Raw genomic sequence first — 17,773 nt, 5'->3', positions numbered from 1 at the left:
ATTTAATAATTAAATACAGATGATAAAAATTGTCTTTATTTTAACTGAAAATGTTGTTTCTTATGTCTCCATTTGTTAAAGGTGTAGCTAGTTTGAACCAGAGTGCCCTGAGCCGTCCAATGCAAAGGAAACTAGTTACACTTGTAAACTGTCAACTGGTGGAGGAAGAAGGTCGTGTCAGAGCTATGCGAGCGGCCCGTTCACTAGGAGAAAGAACTGTGACAGAACTGATACTGCAGCACCAGAACCCTCAGCAGCTGTCTGCCAACCTGTGGGCTGCTGTCAGGGCTCGAGGATGCCAGTTTCTAGGGCCAGGTAAAATAGATCATCATTTTAGTGTTTTTATTGGCTATCAGACTTTGAGGATGCCAATTTTTAGGGCCAAGTAAAAATCCTGCATATCCTGACATAGTATTGTGTGACTCATAGTCTATTCTTATAGCCAGTGCTTTGGAAGAAACTTCTCATTTAATCCCTAGGCGTCAGTGAGATAAAGGACTCATCTCCAATTTGCAAATTATTAAATTGATCTAAAAAGGGGCCTACAACTCTACAGATAGTAGAAAGGACTCATCTCCAATTTGCAAATTATTAAATTGATCTAAGAAGGGGCCTACAACTCTACAGATAGTAGTATGTGAAGGAAGGTAAAGTATTGGGGGAGGATGCATTATAGAAATAATAAACTTTAATTGATAGTTAATATTTGGAAAACATTAAAAATATTAAACCAGCAAGAAATTCCCTTATGATCAATGCTATGTATATCCTGTTTAAAACAATCTTTATGCCAAGTTATGAAGTACTTTGTTTCTTGGAGATTTGTTATCTCTTGGTTTAGAACTGTAATTTGGGTAGAATTTGTATAAGAAACAAATTTTGTTTGGATGGTTTTGGGTTGTTGTTTTTTTTTTTTTTTTTTTTTTTTTTTTTCCGGAGCTGGGGACCGAACCCAGGGCCTTGCGCTTCCTAGGTAAGCGCTCTACCACTGAGCTAAATCCCCAGCCCCCTGGTTGTTGTTTTTTTAATAAGTCTCATAAACAGTTAAGGCTGGCCTAGAGTACTTTGTGAATAGTACAGGCTGGCCTCCAACTTTGTATTACTTTTGTCTCAGCTGGGAAACATTTTTCTGTAAAGATTTAATTTTGTCTGTGTAAGTGTATGTCACACATATAGAGGTACTTGAGACCAGAGGAGGCTATCAGATATCCTGGAACTGGAGTTATGGACAATATTGAGCTGACTGGGGTGCTCAGAACTACACACAGAACCTCTGGAAAAGTAGCAAATGTTCTTAACCGCTGAGCCATCTTTTCAGCTCTTAGGAAACTTTTATTTTGTTTTTGTTTTTTTGAGACAGTATTAGGATTTTTTTTAATATTTATTTTTTATTAGATATTTTATGTGTTTACATTTCAGGTGTAATCCCCTTTCCCTCTCTCTCCCCCTCCCCCTGCTTTTATGAAGATGCTCTCACTCTCACCCATCCACTCCTACCTCAACACCCTGGCATTCCCTGGCACACTGGGGAAACAAGCCTTCACAGGGCTTCTGCTATTGATGCTGGACAATGCTATCCTTTGCTACATATGCAGCTGGAACCATGGGTCCCTCCATGTGTACTCTTTCTTTGGTGGGTTAGTCCTTGGGAGCTCAAGCTTATGGTTGGTTGATAATTGCTGTTGCAAACCCCTTCAGCTCCTTCAGTCCTTTCTCTTAACTCCTTTGGGGTCCCTGTGCTCAGTCTGATAGTTAGCTGCACGCATCCTCATCTATATCAGTAAGGTTCTAGCAAAGCCTCTCAGGAGACATCCATATCAGGCTCCTATCAGCAAGCACTTCTTGGCATCAGCAATAGTGACTGGGTTTGGTGGCTGCATATGGGATGGATCCCCAGGTAGGATGATCTCTGGGTGGCCTTTCCTTCAGTCCCTGTTCCACTCTTTGTCCCTGTATTTTCTCCCATGAGTATTTTGTTCCTCCTTCTAAGAAGGACTGAAGCATCCACACTTTGGTCTTCCTTCTTCTTGAGCTTCATCTGGTCTATAAATTATATCTTGGATATTCCCAACTTTTGGGTTAATAGTCACTTACCAGTGAGCGCATACCATGTGTGTTCTTTTGTGACTGGGTTATCTCACTCAGGATGATATTTTCAAGTTCCATCCATTTGCCCAAGAATTTCACGTAGTCATCGTTTTTTAATAGTATTCCATTGTGTAAATGTACCACATTTTCTGTATCCATTCCTTAGGAAATAATTTTTAATGAGAAACATTAAGACAACTGGAATGAAATATGGCCAAAGAATTAGGCCCTTTTTAATTATCTTTGAAAACTTAAATCAACTGTAAGCAAATGTTTCTAAGACGATGGGAAAAATAAAATGGGAACTAGATATTAAGATTAAGGAAATTCGTTACTTTTTTTTTTTTTTCTTTCTTTCGGAGCTGGGGACTGAACCCAGGACCTTGCGCTTGCTAGGCAAGCACTCTACCACTGAGCTAAATCCCCAACCCCTCGTTACTTTTGTTAGATGTGATAATGATTTTATTTTGAAAATTTAAAAAGCATCACCTATTAGAAGTATTTAAGAGTAAAGTAATATTTTGTCTTGGACTTACATCAAAGCACAACAAGTAAAATAAACTAGAAAAGTGAAAAAGTAGACAAACCTTTCTGAAAGCAGTTACAGTAGTAAGAGTTAACATGTTTTTCTATTTTGGATATGCTTTAAATCTTGCACAGTACAAAGTTGAAAAACCTCATTCTTTATGGTTTTAATTTAAGGATGTTTCTTTTGGATATTTGTTTTATTTTTTTATCTGTAAAAGTACTAGTAGTACAAATATTTCTTATTGTACCTCAAAGAGACAAAAGCCTGATTTAAAAGTGTATCAAAGACTTAACATGTAAATAAGAGATGGATAGAAAACAAGCCTTTATAGTTGTAGTTTTCAATCTTCCTAATGCTATAACCCTTTAATACAGTTCATGTATGGTGACTCCACCCCGCACTCCTCCCCACCCCGTCTTAGTCAGGGTTTTTATTCCTGCACAAACATCACGACCAAGAAGCAAGTTGGGGAGGCAAGGACTGGAACTCAGGCAGGTCAGGGAGCAGGAGCTGATGCAGAAGGCATGGAAGGATATTACTTACTGGCTTGCTTCCCCTGGCTTGATCAGCTTGCTGTCTTATAGAACCCAAGACCTCCAGCCCAGGGATGGCATCACCCACAAAGGGCTGGGTCACCCCCCCCCCCCAATCACTAGTTGAGAAAATGCCTTACAGCTGAATTTCATGGAGGCATTTCCTCAAGGGAGGCTTCTTTTTTTGTGATAACTCCACCTTGTGTCAAGTTGACACATAAAACTAGCCAGCACACATACACCCCCAACCATAAAATTATTTCATTGATACTTTATAACTGTAATTTTGCTACTGTTATGAATCATAATGTAAATATCTGATACTCAGGATACCTGGGAAACGATACCAAAGGGGTCATAACCCACACAGGTTGAGAACCACTGCTACAAAAGATACTGAAAGTCTTTAGTTAGTATGGAAATGTAAATCATCCTTGGCTGTCCTGGAACTTGCTCTATAAACCGGGCCACCCTTGAACTTACAGAAATCTGCCTGCCTCTGCTCTCCCAAGTGTTAGGCTTCAAGGCATGTACCACCATTTAGCAGCTCTGTTGCTAGACCATGACCGAAGTTACCCTACAACACACACATACACACACACTCACAAAATTAATAAACCATAACGAGATGCTACTTAGTACATGTTTGATTTGTCATAATTAAAACCAAAAATCCACCTGACAAGTTAGTAATGATGCGGAAAATATGACATAGGAAATGTTGCTTTCCTGTACAGATAAGATTTTGGCAAGCCTCCTAAAATTAAACATTACTAAGGAGTTTACTAGGCCTTCTGATACTTGGACACAAGTGTTTATAATAGTAATATTTACAATAATTAAAAGGTGGGCACAAGCTGGTCATCATTGTTCATACCTGTAATTTAGGCACTTGGGAGGATCAAGTAAAAAGATGAGTTAGAGGCCAGCTTGGGATTTCAAGACCTGTCTCAAAGACCTTCAGTGTTGATTTCACTAATGTGCCACCGTGCTTTGGTCTTTAATGTTCTTTTTTCCCCCCATTATTTATTTATTCATTTTACATCCCAATCGCTGCCCCCCCCCCCCCCCGCCACCTTCCCAAAGATCTTTAGTGTTCTTTTATCTGGAACTTTTCCCTGTATTATCTCGATAGGGATAGTCTTGAATATAGGCCATTTATTTTATAGTAAAGAAAAGGTAAAAGTTTTTTTGTCAGTCAACTAATAAAGGCATAGTCAAAGCATAATGTGTTCATAGAGTACTGTCTAACCATGTAAAGAAATGTAAACCAAAATTTGATTATATCCGTGGAGTGATACATGCTGCTTGTAGATGATGTTTGAAAATACTGTGGTACTTGTAGGAAACCTGATAGGAAATGAGTGATTGGCGAGGAGAAAATATTACCAGAAATGAGCTCTTGATGATTATGAGTTTCCTTTAGAGCAGTGAAAAATGTCTTTGAACTTGGTACAGTTAATGGTTGTACAACATTGTGAATGTACTAAATGCCTTTGGATATTGCAAACCACCTTTTTATTTTACATTGCTGGGGTGGAATTAAGGCCCTTGTATTATAATAGGCAAGAAAGAATTCTATGGCTAAGATAATATAAGCCTATTTTGTTGTTTTATCTTTTTGTTTTTTCTAGACAGAGTTTCTTTGTGTAGAATTGACTGTCCTGCAACTCGATTTGTAGATCAGGCAGGCCTCAAACTTGTCTGCCCTGATATAAATCAAGCAAACAAGCAAGCAGGCAAGCAGTATAAGTGAAATTAATGTCTTCTTTAGGTACTTTACCTAAAGGCCAGTATTACTTAAATTATAGACATAATAGTTTTTGACAGGCACAGAAACTGTCTTGTACATAAACCAAGTTTGTATGTCCTTAAGAATTATCACTGTCAAAGTAGTTCTGTTTTCATGAATTACTTTCTCATCAAAATCATTATCTAATTGATTGTTGTATACCTACAGAAGATATTTTATTAAAATTTTTGTACCCTGGGCTGGAGAGATGACTCAGTGGTTAAGAGCAGTTACTGCTATTATAGAGTTTGAATCCTAGAATCTATGTCCAGTGACTCATTTGTAACTCAAGTCTCTTAAGTGATCAGACCTCTGGCCTGATAATGCAAATGCATCTGTACTTAGATGTATAGACTCAGGCTGAGGTATACATAATCTTAAAAATAATAATAAAAATAAAAGAAAGGATGTTCTGTTCACATCTGTGTTCTAATTGATTAGTGCAAAGTATGTATGTCTCCCCTTTCATCCCCCCTTGGTAACTTTTAAATTTTTTATTTATATGACTGTAAAGGTGATTCACTGATTAAGATCACTCTTTGCTCTTGCCAAGGACCTCAGGTTGAATTCTTAGTATCCACATAGTGGCTTACCATCTGTAAACTCCACTTTTAGGTGTCCTGTGACACCTATGTTTCTAATTGCTATGGACACAAGGCACACATATGGAACATGCACACACATGTAGGGAAATTTTTCACATAAGTATAAATTTTTTTAAAAAGTTTAATATTGTGAGCTGAACATGGTGGCATGACATATGTTTTTAATCCCAGCACTTGGAAAGCAGAGGCAAGCAATTATGTATGAGGCCAGCCTGGGCTACAGATTGAGTCAGGACAGACAGAGGTACACAGAGAAACCCTGCCTTGAAAAGCCAAAAGCAACAAACTTAATTTTGTATGTGTGTATGTTGGATCTGTTTAACTGCATCATAACATGAGTGGACATCAGAGGACAATTTTGTGGAGTCTTTTCTTCCACAGTTACCTGGGTTCTGGGGATTGAACTCAGGTTGCTAGCCTTGATCAACAAACACCTTTACCTCATGAGTTGCTTTGCTGACACTTGATTGATGTTACATATTTGATTTCCTCTTTGCATTCTAATTAGCCATAGATTATACCACCATAAGTTGATACCCAAATATAATTTTGCTCCTTTACTGTTTCTAGCTATGCAAGAAGAAGCCTTGAAGTTGGTATTGCTGGCATTAGAAGATGGTTCTGCTCTCTCTAGGAAAGTTCTGGTACTTTTTGTTGTGCAAAGACTAGAACCAAGATTTCCTCAGGCATCAAAAACAAGTATTGGCCATGTTGTGCAGCTACTGTACCGAGCTTCTTGTTTTAAGGTAAGCACTATACAACTATCTGAAGACTACAGGTTTATACCTGAGATGGAGGCTTCTAAGAATCCATGTTACCAGTCTAGTGACCTTCAGAAATAGACTATTTCTAAAGAAGAAATATTGAATTGAACATATGTAAAATCCTAACTTTAGATTCTTAGAGGAACTTGTAAAAATGAACTGAGACACCTCTCTTCTTTATATCCGTTGCTTTAACAAAGCACATTGTAGGCTTTGCAAGAAGAGGAAGTATTTGAAATTCATTGTTTTCTTTGTCTTTCATGTACTGATGAAAGTCTTCAATGTAAAATTAGTCCACAGAAAATTCAAAAGTTGAGAAGATTGGCATGCTCTATGGTATTTTGTTTGATGGCATGTGAAAACTATTTTAAAATGGAATTTTAGGTCACTGATAGATGAGGAGCTACCTAAATCCCTGTTTTCCATCTGTTATCAGTTGTGGAAAACATTTACTCTATCAGGGGCTTCCACCCTGTCTTTGATTATTCAGTTCCCTGAGAAAAGACATACAACTTTTAATATTATAATAAGCCTTAAAAGGACTAGAGAGATGGCTCAGGGCTTAAGACAGTTAAGACAGGACTGACAATTCCCCCAGAGGTCCTGCGATCAATTCCCAGCAACTACCTAGTGGCTCAAAGCCATCTGTAATGGGTTCCGATGCCCTCTTCTTGTGTGTCTGAAGACAGCTATGCATATATTAGAAAGAAAAAAGAATAAGCACTAGAGCTGGGCAGACATCTACCCTCTAAGACATTAAAATCTATTTCCCCATCAATAACTCCAAATTATAATTTGCCATGTTCCATCTGGGCTGCTGTTAACTTCAGTTGGCTTGCCCTTGTGGCCATGACTCACGTTACCCATGGTGTGAAAACACCTTCTCTCTATCCCTCCTGTGGTTCTCAGACCCCAAGCCTGCCAGTGTCTCTTGTGCACAACTCTTGACTGTTGGAATCTTTATTTAACCACAGTTGTAGATTAAGAAGCAAGGTCACATTGTATGTGTGAATTCTTTGGTCCCCATGAGCAGCCAGGCCTTGGGGGCCAGTATTTAGCTTTACATGGGTAGTGAAAGAGCAAACCTGAACAGTTATTCAAGTGTGAGTTGTTAGCTCACACCTCACTGCTTGTGTGACAGTAAATCACAAGTGTCAACCTTCCTTTGCTAATTTTAAGGCTCTAAGATTTAAAAAGTTCCTTTGAAAGTATTCTACTTAAGAGAACTGGTGATTGACGATGGAAGTATGTTCAGATGGATTTATTTACCTTTGCTAATGAAGTTTGCATACTTTACCTGATAGTTGTGGTACTTGAGTTCATGTCCTTAAAGGAGGTAATGATTTAAGTGATGCTCTGGTTCTTCAAACATCATGTTTTTACACAAAGTAGCCAAGTTATAGAGATCATTGTTATTCTCACTTGACTGACTAGGCTTTCCCATTATTTTTCACTGAAATATCCAACCCTTTTTTTTCTCTTGGTATCAAACTACTCTTTGGTTTATGATTGTTACATATTAATAGTTCCCAGTGTTTACATCACACTAGGTTACAATGTGTTTCAATTTTTTTTCATCTCATCCTTACTGTCATACAATTTAAGATGCTAAAGATAGGCAAACTTAAGGGCCAAAAGATACCACTTAAATGACATTTAATTTTAGGAAACTAATTTCAGTCCAGCCATCACTGTCCATTGTCCTTCAATCACCTTTACCAACTTAGCAACTAGGTTTTTGTGCCTGTATGATCTTTCCTCGGGATTAAGATTGCTATAATCATGATCAAATACAGCAGATCATCAGGCAATTTCTTTTTTTTTTTTTTTTCCCGTGGCTGGGGACCGAACCCAGGACCTTGCGCTTCCTAGGTAAGCGCTCTACCACTGAGCCAAATCCCCAACCCCATCAGGCAATTTCTAATAAGAATTGTAATACATGGCAGTGAAATAACTTTGTGGATAAAGATGCTCTCTACTGAGCCTGTTGACAAGTTTGAAACCTGAATCCCACATGTTAGAAGGAGAGTGCTGATGACTGTTACTTTTCCTCTCACGTCCACACATATGCATGGCACGTACATGCCCACATATATACATACCAAATAAATAATATTCATATATGGATAGATCCTTTTCTGTACAGATTGTTTGCTTACTGAACATGGAATTAGAACAAGGATAATTAATGATTCTCATGCATAGTGTAGTGGTTCCCAACTGAAAGCACAGCATTCGAGGCATCTATATGTTATGTTTTTGGGCTCTAATACCAGGAATCCTTATTCAGTAGATTTGAGAGTATATCTTTCAAAGCTTCATAAATAGGTCTGATTGTTTTGTGTTGTTTTTCAAGACAGGTTTTCTTATATCCTAGATTGACCTTGACCTTGTGATGTAGCTGAGGATGACTGTAAACTTTTGATCCTCTTCTTCTTACCTCCCAACTTCTGAGATGATGGTGCGCATCACTGCAGTGTCTAGTTTTTATGTGGTGCTGGAGATCAAACTCCAGCTTTGTTCATGCTAGGGAAGCCCTCCACCAACTCAGCTACAACTTTAGCCCTTCACACAGGATCTCTGTGCATTATTAGTACTTTAAATGGCTCAGGCTCTGTTAGTTACCCAAGTCTTCAACTGCTTAGGTGCTTTGGCTACCCATGGGGCACAATGTATACACTGTACACTATATGGTGGTTAGGTGTGTGCTATGATAGTTTTTCCCCCTCCTATTTAAGTTAATAATTGATTCTTTTATTTTCTGATGTTCTCATAAAGTAGGTTATTGAAGAATACCGACTTTCTAAGTTACGTCCACCACCACCCCATACACATTCATATTAAAGTTTAAGATAGTATTGATTGGGGCTGGTGTGATAAATGGCTCAGTGGTTAAGAATACTTGCTGCTCTTGAAGAAGACCTGGGTTTGGTTTTCAGTATCTATATGGTGGTTCCAGGGAATCTGACACCCTTTTCTGGCCTCCATGGATACAAAGCACACCTGTAATGTACATGTATACATGCAGGTGAATACTCATTCACATAAAATAAACAAAAGAATATATTAATTACAACGTTGAGTATCTCAAACACATACCTATTTATAGATTTCCAAAGAGTTCATGGCCTATTCTGATAGATTTTTCTGTCTCATGTTATTGGGGTATATTGCCACTGTCTGATATGCCAGCAGCAGAAATAAAAATAGTTACTAAAGCAGGACATAGAAGCCTATACCCCATATTCCTAGCATCTGGGCGGTTCAGACAAGGGTATTTCTGCAGTTTTGAGTCTGTGATTGAGACCCGCTCAGTACACAGAACCACTAAGGTAGCTGGATGGTTTTGTTTTGTTTTGTTTTTCTTTTACCAATTAGGAAAACAAAATTGTGCTTGTTTGTGACAGGATCTTGTTATATAACACAAGCCAAACTTTGTGCTCATGATTCTTCTGTTTCAGCCTCTTGAATGCTTTTTATTTTAGGTATATGCCATCACGCGCAGCAGGGAATTTTGAGTTTTGAATTGATAAATGATTTGTCCAGTTTGAATCTCAAAATTTGGTGTGGTTTTATATGTACTTTGAGTCTTAAGTCTCAGAGCTCATTCAGTGATGGATGGAAGACAAAGCAAATAAGATGGAAGATGAGTATTCACTTCTAAAGTTGTCCTCTTGACCTACCCACGGTCGTCACACACAAAGACTTAGTCAGAATTAAAAGAACACTTACTTCAGATAGCACTGTTCTAGGCACACAGTTCTCAACCTTAGAAATAGTATTCTACTTTCTGAAACTGCAATATCTCTCTCATTTCTCAAAGAACCACAGTAAATACTGCTCCTACTAATCTACTTCAGCCCTCTTAGAAAGATGTGATATACTCAGCCTGTGCTTCTCCCCAAACAAGCGGTACTTTTTCACTAAAACAGTTTTTTTTAAAAAAAAAAAAGAAAGAAAAAACTTTCTAAGCAAGGAAAATGATGTTTTAGAGACAGGTACCTAATAATAGTGCTTCTGTAAAAACTCTCAGTGACTTTTCATTCCCTTCAGGATTTACTATCTAATTTACCATAGTATTTAAGAGCATTTGTGAGTCTTCTTATATATATTATAACTTTTAACTCTGTCCTCTGTTCATTCATGGTAGTTGGTTGGTTGATTTGTTTGTTTGTTTAGTTGGTTGGTGTTTTGTTATTTTTCCCCATCCTTTAGACAGGGTTTCTCTGTGTAGCTCTGGCTGTCCTGGAACTCACTGTGTAGAATTGCTTTGCCTCTGCCTCCTCAGTGGAGTGCTGGGATCAAAGGCATATTTTACCACTGCCTGGCATTACCACTTGGTTTTTAGAATTTGCTTTTCCCCTTTTTCCTAAAGAAATTCTATTTTTAGAGATGTAGGCCACATAGTCTTCAGCTAAGGAAAACATTTTCTGAAAAATTTCTGTTTACTTGTCATATTTAATTGCCTTTTGTTTATGTTACCATAGAGCCTATAACACCACCCTTATTGTAATTTTTTGTTTCTAAGTCTTTCTTTCCTGCCAAATGCTGATGAACTCAAGAAAAGGATTGCGTATGTAATTATATAGTTTCTGTTTTGTTCTGAAAAGGAGTTTGTATTGGCATTTTCTACTTTTTGTGGTATCTGGTATGTCCCAATCCCCACACCCAAAGTAAATGAACTGGATAAGAGGAAAAAGCAGACCAATTCTAATGAGTTTGATTTTTTTTTTTCTTCTTCCCATTTTTAGGTTACTAAAAGGGATGAAGACTCTTCCCTGATGCAGCTGAAGGAGGAATTTCGGAGTTATGAGGCACTACGCAGAGAACATGATGCCCAAATTGTTCATATTGCCATGGAAGCAGGACTCCGTATTTCACCTGAGCAGTGGTCTTCACTGCTATATGGGGACTTGGCTCATAAATCACACATGCAGTCTATCATTGATAAGGTTGGTAAGATTAGATTTTGTGTTCTTCCTATCTCAGAAAATACTATAGCATAGACCGACCCTTCTCTGTTAATAACCTAATGCCCATCTGAGTAGAAAATACCCATATCTAACCTAGTGAGCATGATGACTTAGAACATTTGTGTACTTTGGGCTTTGTGGACTATTGGCTTTTACCCTCGTGCTTATGTGCTCACTGAGAGCTGTAAGTCAGTGCCATTGTCTCATGATGTGACTAGTGTACTTCACATCGCTCCCCTGGAGGAAACTAAGTATAAAATGTGGAACACTTTCTACTGAATATATTTTGTTTTTGTAGCATTGTAAAGTTGAAATCTTTTATAACTATATTGTGACCCCAGAGAGCTAGTATAGCTGATAAATAATGTTTTCTAAGTGTCTAGTGATGAATTTCATAGGGCAGATTCTGAGGTGAAAATTTAATTCATCATTGATTGTCCTATTATGAAATCTGAAGACACTTGAAAACTAAGTAAGGTGATCTATTGGAAAACATTTGAATATAAATAAGTTCAAAATCTAGAGTAAAAACCACTCTTTTTTTTTCCGTTTGTTAGCTACAGTCTCCAGAATCATTTGCAAAGAGTGTCCAAGAATTGACAATTGTTTTGCAACGAACAGGTGACCCCGCTAATTTAAATAGACTGAGGCCTCATTTAGAGCTTCTTGCAAACATAGATCCTAATCCAGGTATGTGGGGAAAGGTGCCAGTGCTTGTACTTTATGGAACTCTGAGGGAAATAGCTCAAGGAATGTCTGTTGATATGTTGTCTCTTTCAACCCCTACCCCATCCCTTTGGTTCGTAATTTAGATGCTGTTTCACCAACTTGGGAGCAACTGGAAAATGCAATGGTAGCTGTTAAAACAGTGGTTCATGGTCTTGTGGACTTCATACAAAATTATAGTAGGAAAGGTCATGAGACACCCCAGGTAAGTTGACTTATTACACTTCTAACTACTGCTGTATCCAACACAGCTTCATCCTGAACATACTAACAATTTTATTGGCAAATGGACTTGGATTCTAACCCTTTCCTATTAGACGTTGTGTGTGAGAGGAGGATGTTCATGTGTATGTGCATGTGTAGCTGCACAGACTTTGACACTGAGTGACATACATAGCCTTTGCAAATTTTTATTCTGTACTCTTGAGAGAAACTCCCTTCTTATTGTATTTGGTTAGCATTTCATTTTATAAAGAGTTTAGAGGTATTTTGAACATGAATTCACTGAATTTCAAGATGTTTGATCATTGATTTCTTCCACACATTTTGTCTAGTCCTTTTTACAGCTGAAGTTCTTTTTTTCCTTTGCTGTCTCTCAAATAAATTTGTTTTGTAATATATATGGAATTTGAAATTCCTCAATATTTGTAGTGTACTTTAGAAGGAGAAGTGGAAATACAATCCCTTATCCAAATGTCTTTTCATTTGTTCAGTTAAATATTATATTAAAAGTTATGCTATCAATATCTAACAAGGTAGGGCCAAAAGTACTCCAAAATCTGTTAACTTTTTAGTTTATTAAATAAATTTTTAATTTATTTAGACTACCACAGTATTTAATATCAAATGAATAATATTTTTATTTAAGGTCACAATAATAAAATTTTCTAAGAGTTTGATACATATTATACACTTTTTTTCCTTTTTTTTTTTTTTCTTGGTTTTTCGAGACAGGGTTTTTTTGTATAGCCCTGGCTGTCCTAAAACTCTCTATAGACCAGGCTGGTCTTGAAGTTACAGAGATTTGTCTGCCTTTGCCTTCTGAGTGCTGGGATTATAAGTATGCACCACTACCACAGGGTTGAATAGTGCATTTTTATATCTTCCCTCACTATTTGCCTGTGACTAGAGTTGTGCATGGAAGTCAACTATAAAGTAATAATTTTTTTACTCCAACTGTTTTGGGGAAGCTTTTAAATGGGTAAAGATCATCATAGTTTCCATTTTTTTAAATACCTTTAAAAATTATTTAATTTTGTTTTCACAATTCGAAGATTAAGAAATAGATAGATGGGCTGGAGAGATGGCTCAGCCGTTAAAGGCTAGGCTCACAACCAAAAATGTAAGAAATATATCAATTTCAGATAACCTTCAGAAAGAAGACCTGAAGGCTTCCTCAAGGATATCTACCACTCTTAAAGTAGGAAATAATGGATAGAACTTGTTTCGGCATGAGAATTACGTGTCTGATGTGAAAAAGACTTAAGTCTTTTAAGTTCTGAAGTCTAAAGAGTGAATAATAACTGATACCTTTTCCATCTGCTAAATGTTTTGTTTGTGTAGCCACAGCCAAACAGCAAGTATAAAACTAGTATGTGCCGAGATTTACGACAACAAGGGGGTTGTCCACGAGGAACAAATTGTACATTTGCCCATTCTCAGGAAGAGCTTGAAAAGTAAGTCTGGAAAAATGTCTTTCATGTAGGGTTATTGAGGGAGCCCTATATTGTGATGTTTCAAAGATACAGGCAGTGTGAATTGCAAAATAGCCATTTTTATGAACCCATCAGATTAAACTAGGTACAAGATTAATATTAAAGGGTCATATTTGAAAAGAGTCACATTTAGACACTGTTTAATAGCTGGAATCTGTATTTCTTTTACCTGTGTGGAATGAAAGTCTCATTTGCTCAAGTTCAGTTGAATATACCAGCAAAATCTCAGGCAAAATGCTAATATAGACTATTTTTTTTTCTGCTATTGCTCTTTTTAACATTTTCCTATAAGTTACTGAATAAAAAGAAAGTAAAAAGAAGGACATGACTGCTCTTAGGTATGGTAGAGGAGAAGTTTTATTGTAGATAAATGGGAGAGTCTAGCCAGAGGCAGAGACATTTGGGAGAGTCCAGAGTGAACATGACCCTGAGCCAGGTCTTATATTGAGATGGGAGGGGATGGGAAACCAAGAGACCCAGAGGCCAGGAAAGTAAGGGGTAGACAAAAGGGCCAGGTAAACCAAAACAGCTGGATTTTGAAAGCTCTCTGTGTATAGAATTCATATCAACACAAATTTTAAATATTAATTTTTACATATATATGTGAATGTATCTCTGTGTGCATGTCCATGGAAGCCAGAAGAGTACACAGGGCCCTCAGAGCTTGAGTTACAGGTAGTTGTGAGCCTCTTTGAGTGGATACTTAGATCTGAACTTTGGAAGAGCAGTAAATGCTCTTAATTACGCCATTTTTGGGGGGGTTCTAGGACAGTGGTTCTCAACCTCCCTAGTGCTGCGACCCTTTAATGCAGTTCCTCATGTTGTAATGACCTCCGACCATAAACTTGTTTTCACTGCTACTATAATTTTGCTTCTCTTAAGAATCATAAATATATGTATTTTGCAGTGGTCCTAGATGATCCCTATGAAAGAGTTATTCAACATTTTATTCAACTGTAGGGTAATAATCCACAGGTTGAGAACTAATGCTCTAGGAAATATATCCAGCTTATCAATAACTGAAATGGACTTTTTTTTAGCTTTAAGTATATATATACATATAAATCAGTTATCCTCTCTTTTCTGCTCTCTGATCTTTAGTCTCTTTGATCTTACAATAGCAGTAATAGAGAGAACAATAATTATAAGACCCAATTTATTGGTTATATTTTGTGCTAGGTACCATTTTTACTTTTCAGTTAACCCATCAACTCATTTTATCCATTTTACTACTTCATCTATTTATGTTACCCAAACTTTCCCATTTCTACTGAAAATGCCTTCTAAGGCACTCTCTAGTTATTGCCATTTTTGTTTTTAAATTGTTAGATGATGCTTTACTATATTACACAATTTGGTTCAATCCTTCCTTTCAGAAAGCCATGATTCATCTTTTAGATAATATGCCAATAAAGCATTATGTACTACTTGTCTTATTTCCTTCCCTTGGTGATGTAATACATTATGCGACAAATGCTGCTGGAGGATGGAAGCTGTACAATTCTGAGGTACAGTTCACCATCATGGAGGGGGAGTCATGAGGAAACACAGTTGGGCACATTGCATCCACAGTTAGGAAGCACTTAGACATAAATGCTGAATCGACTTGCATTCTTCTTTTTATTCAATCTGGGACTCTACATCATGTTATGGTGCCACCTGCTGTTATGGTGAGTCTTCCCACCCAATTAGTCAGGGTTCCTCATAGACATTCTGAAATGATTCTATATTTTGTAAAGCTTTCAGTCAATATTAACCGTCAGGAGTCCTCTCTTACCAGTTTGATGCTGAAACAGATCATTTTTAACCCTCAACCTAGCCTTGTTTTTAGAGGCTTGTGACTGTTTCATAATGTAAAGTGCATTCAGTTCAACTTTAAAGGATCCCTTGGTTTTTTGACAACTCCAACAACTATTTAAATTTTCAAAGTGTCATCTGAATTTAAGGCAATTACATTTTTTAAAAAATTTGTTTACTTTTTGTATATGAATGTTCTACTTGCATGTATGTATATGTACCTCATGTGTGCAGTATTCATAGAGGAGTTAGATCCCTAGGTACTAGAGTTATAGGTAACTGAGCCTTCTTGTGTGTGCTGGGAACTGAACTCAAATCCTTTGCAAGAACAGCAAGTGTTTTTTGCTGCAGAGTCACCTCTTCAGCCCCTTTTGAGTCCTAAAAGAAAAAAAAAATGTGTCAAGTAGTTTCAACCTAAATTCAACCTAGTCACACAAAGTAAACAGTCTCACTCCAAAAAGAGAGGTTGAGGTTGGTCACTACAAGGTCAAGGAAAACCAAACTGAAAGTCAGCAGGCAAACCTATAGGTGCATGTTCTACATCTGGGGTTTTAACAGGAATCCTGTGGACTCCCAAGGATTTGAGTAGTCCCATCTGTCTAGCTCCAGCAGAGAGCCACTTTCTTGGGCCAGCTCTATACCAATTTGGCTCATCAAACAAATTCAGATACCCAACAGTGGCTACCCATTGTCCTAGCAACTCCAAAATCTTGGTGTCTCTATCTCAACTTTGTTTACATTTTCACTGCTTCATGTAATGGCCATATCCATCCTCTCTACAGGAAATTCATCTTTGGAAGGCAGTGTCAGTTGCATTTCAGTGAGCTGGAGTCCAACCTGGTATACACAGCAGATTTTAAACCATCATAGGCTACACAGAGATCCTGACTCAAAGGAAAAAAATTCCTAAAATTACAGTGCCTGGCCCTAATGACTAACTGAACTCTGTGACACTGGAAGGATGCAGCCTGGCCCCTTGGGACCATGGTAGTAGTAGTTTCTGTGTGTGTAGCCCTAGAGAAATAACCTCCCTGGGCAGTAGCTATGAAGGAGCAGGAGGTCCTTTTAGCTCGTCTTCTCTGTTTCGTCTGTTTCTTCCTACAATTTGACTTTGAGAAGGTGAAGACTTCAACATTAGTAGGTGGAAGCTTATTGTCAGGAAGCCATTACTGTTGAACCAATACAGAGCACCAGGTTTCTCTTTAACCATGCTGCTGCTTTGTAAGGTTAAATTCATACTTTTCCTCAGCAAACTTCAGTTTTCATACCTTTCAGTTCCACCTTTTGCTGTTTTAAACTATCTTCTACTTAAAGATAGTAAGAAGGGGGGCTGGAGAGATGGCTCAGCGGTTAAGAGCACCGATTGCTCTTCCAGAGGTCCTGAGTTCAATTCCCAGCAACCACATGGTGGCTCACAACCATTTGTAATGGGATCCGATGCCCTCTTCTGGTGTGTCTGAAGAAGTGTACTTGTATATGATAAATAAATAAATCTTTAAAAAAAAAAAAAAACCTGGTTGGGAGCAGTAAAAAAAAATAGCCATGCTGCAATCTGGTTACTATCCTGTTTTAAAATTTTCTCTTCCAAACAAATTAGTCCATTACTTTGAATTAACCTAAGTCTACTTCATAATACCTGGGCAGAATACAGCTAGATTCTTTGCCAGAATATCATATACAGGGTCTCTAGCCTAGTTATCTGAGTTCTTATTTCCCTCTGAAACCTCATAAACTGAGCCTTCATTGTTGAAATTTATCTTAGCATTGTGGTCTTACAAATTTCTACTAAAATGGCCTTTTAATCCCTGTTAACAGTGTTCTAGGACTTGGCTCGCTCAAAGTTAGAAACTTTATCATATTCTTCCTACAAACTTGTTTCAAGGCCATTAAAAAAACAAATGATCTAGGCATATCATACAAGTCATCTCAATCTTCTGTAAGAAGTAGCAGTAGTTGGTATAATGAAGTACTAATAATAAATACAATTTATGGAAGGAAGGGACTATTTTGGCTCACAGCTTGAGGGTACATTTCATCACGATGGCAAATCATAATGGCAGTCACAGTAAGGGAGCAGAGAGTAGTGAATCTTAAATTCTCCTTTTTATTCAGTCCTAGACCCCAGGTTATATAATAATTCCAGCTACCATTGGATGTATCTTCCCACCTAAGTTTACTTAAAAGTTCATCACAGATGTGTCTAGAAGCTGTCTCCTAGGTGATTCTAGGCTCTGTAAAGTTGGCAATTTAT

General features: G+C 37.5%; 1 protein-coding gene and 1 non-coding gene across 8 annotated transcripts in view; both read left to right on the top strand.

The window, feature by feature from the left end:
• Rc3h2 (ring finger and CCCH-type domains 2) overlaps window positions 1–17,773 on the top strand; it is a 65,302-nt gene that overhangs the window by 12,125 nt on the left and 35,404 nt on the right. For 6 of the 7 annotated variants that reach the window (XR_015683112.1, XM_087652770.1, XM_087652771.1 and 3 more), the window contains 6 exon segments: window positions 82–315; window positions 6,118–6,293; window positions 11,063–11,263; window positions 11,842–11,974; window positions 12,097–12,215; window positions 13,574–13,686. Coding sequence is in view for 6 of the 7 variants with exons in the window: in XM_087652770.1 (XP_087508896.1) it covers window positions 82–315; window positions 6,118–6,293; window positions 11,063–11,263; window positions 11,842–11,974; window positions 12,097–12,215; window positions 13,574–13,686 (976 nt within the window). In the remaining variant the exon portion in view is untranslated. 7 annotated transcript variants of the gene reach the window in all.
• Snord90 (small nucleolar RNA, C/D box 90) lies at window positions 11,645–11,755 on the top strand. Its single transcript, XR_015685121.1, has one exon. It is a non-coding gene; the product is annotated as a small nucleolar RNA SNORD90 (small nucleolar RNA).

Source organism: Rattus norvegicus, chromosome 3, assembly GCF_021556685.1.
Source record: "Rattus norvegicus strain SHRSP/BbbUtx chromosome 3, alternate assembly SHRSP_T2T, whole genome shotgun sequence".
NCBI classification, from domain to species: Eukaryota; Metazoa; Chordata; class Mammalia; order Rodentia; family Muridae; genus Rattus; species Rattus norvegicus.
This window is presented reverse-complemented; position numbering and strand designations above follow the sequence as displayed.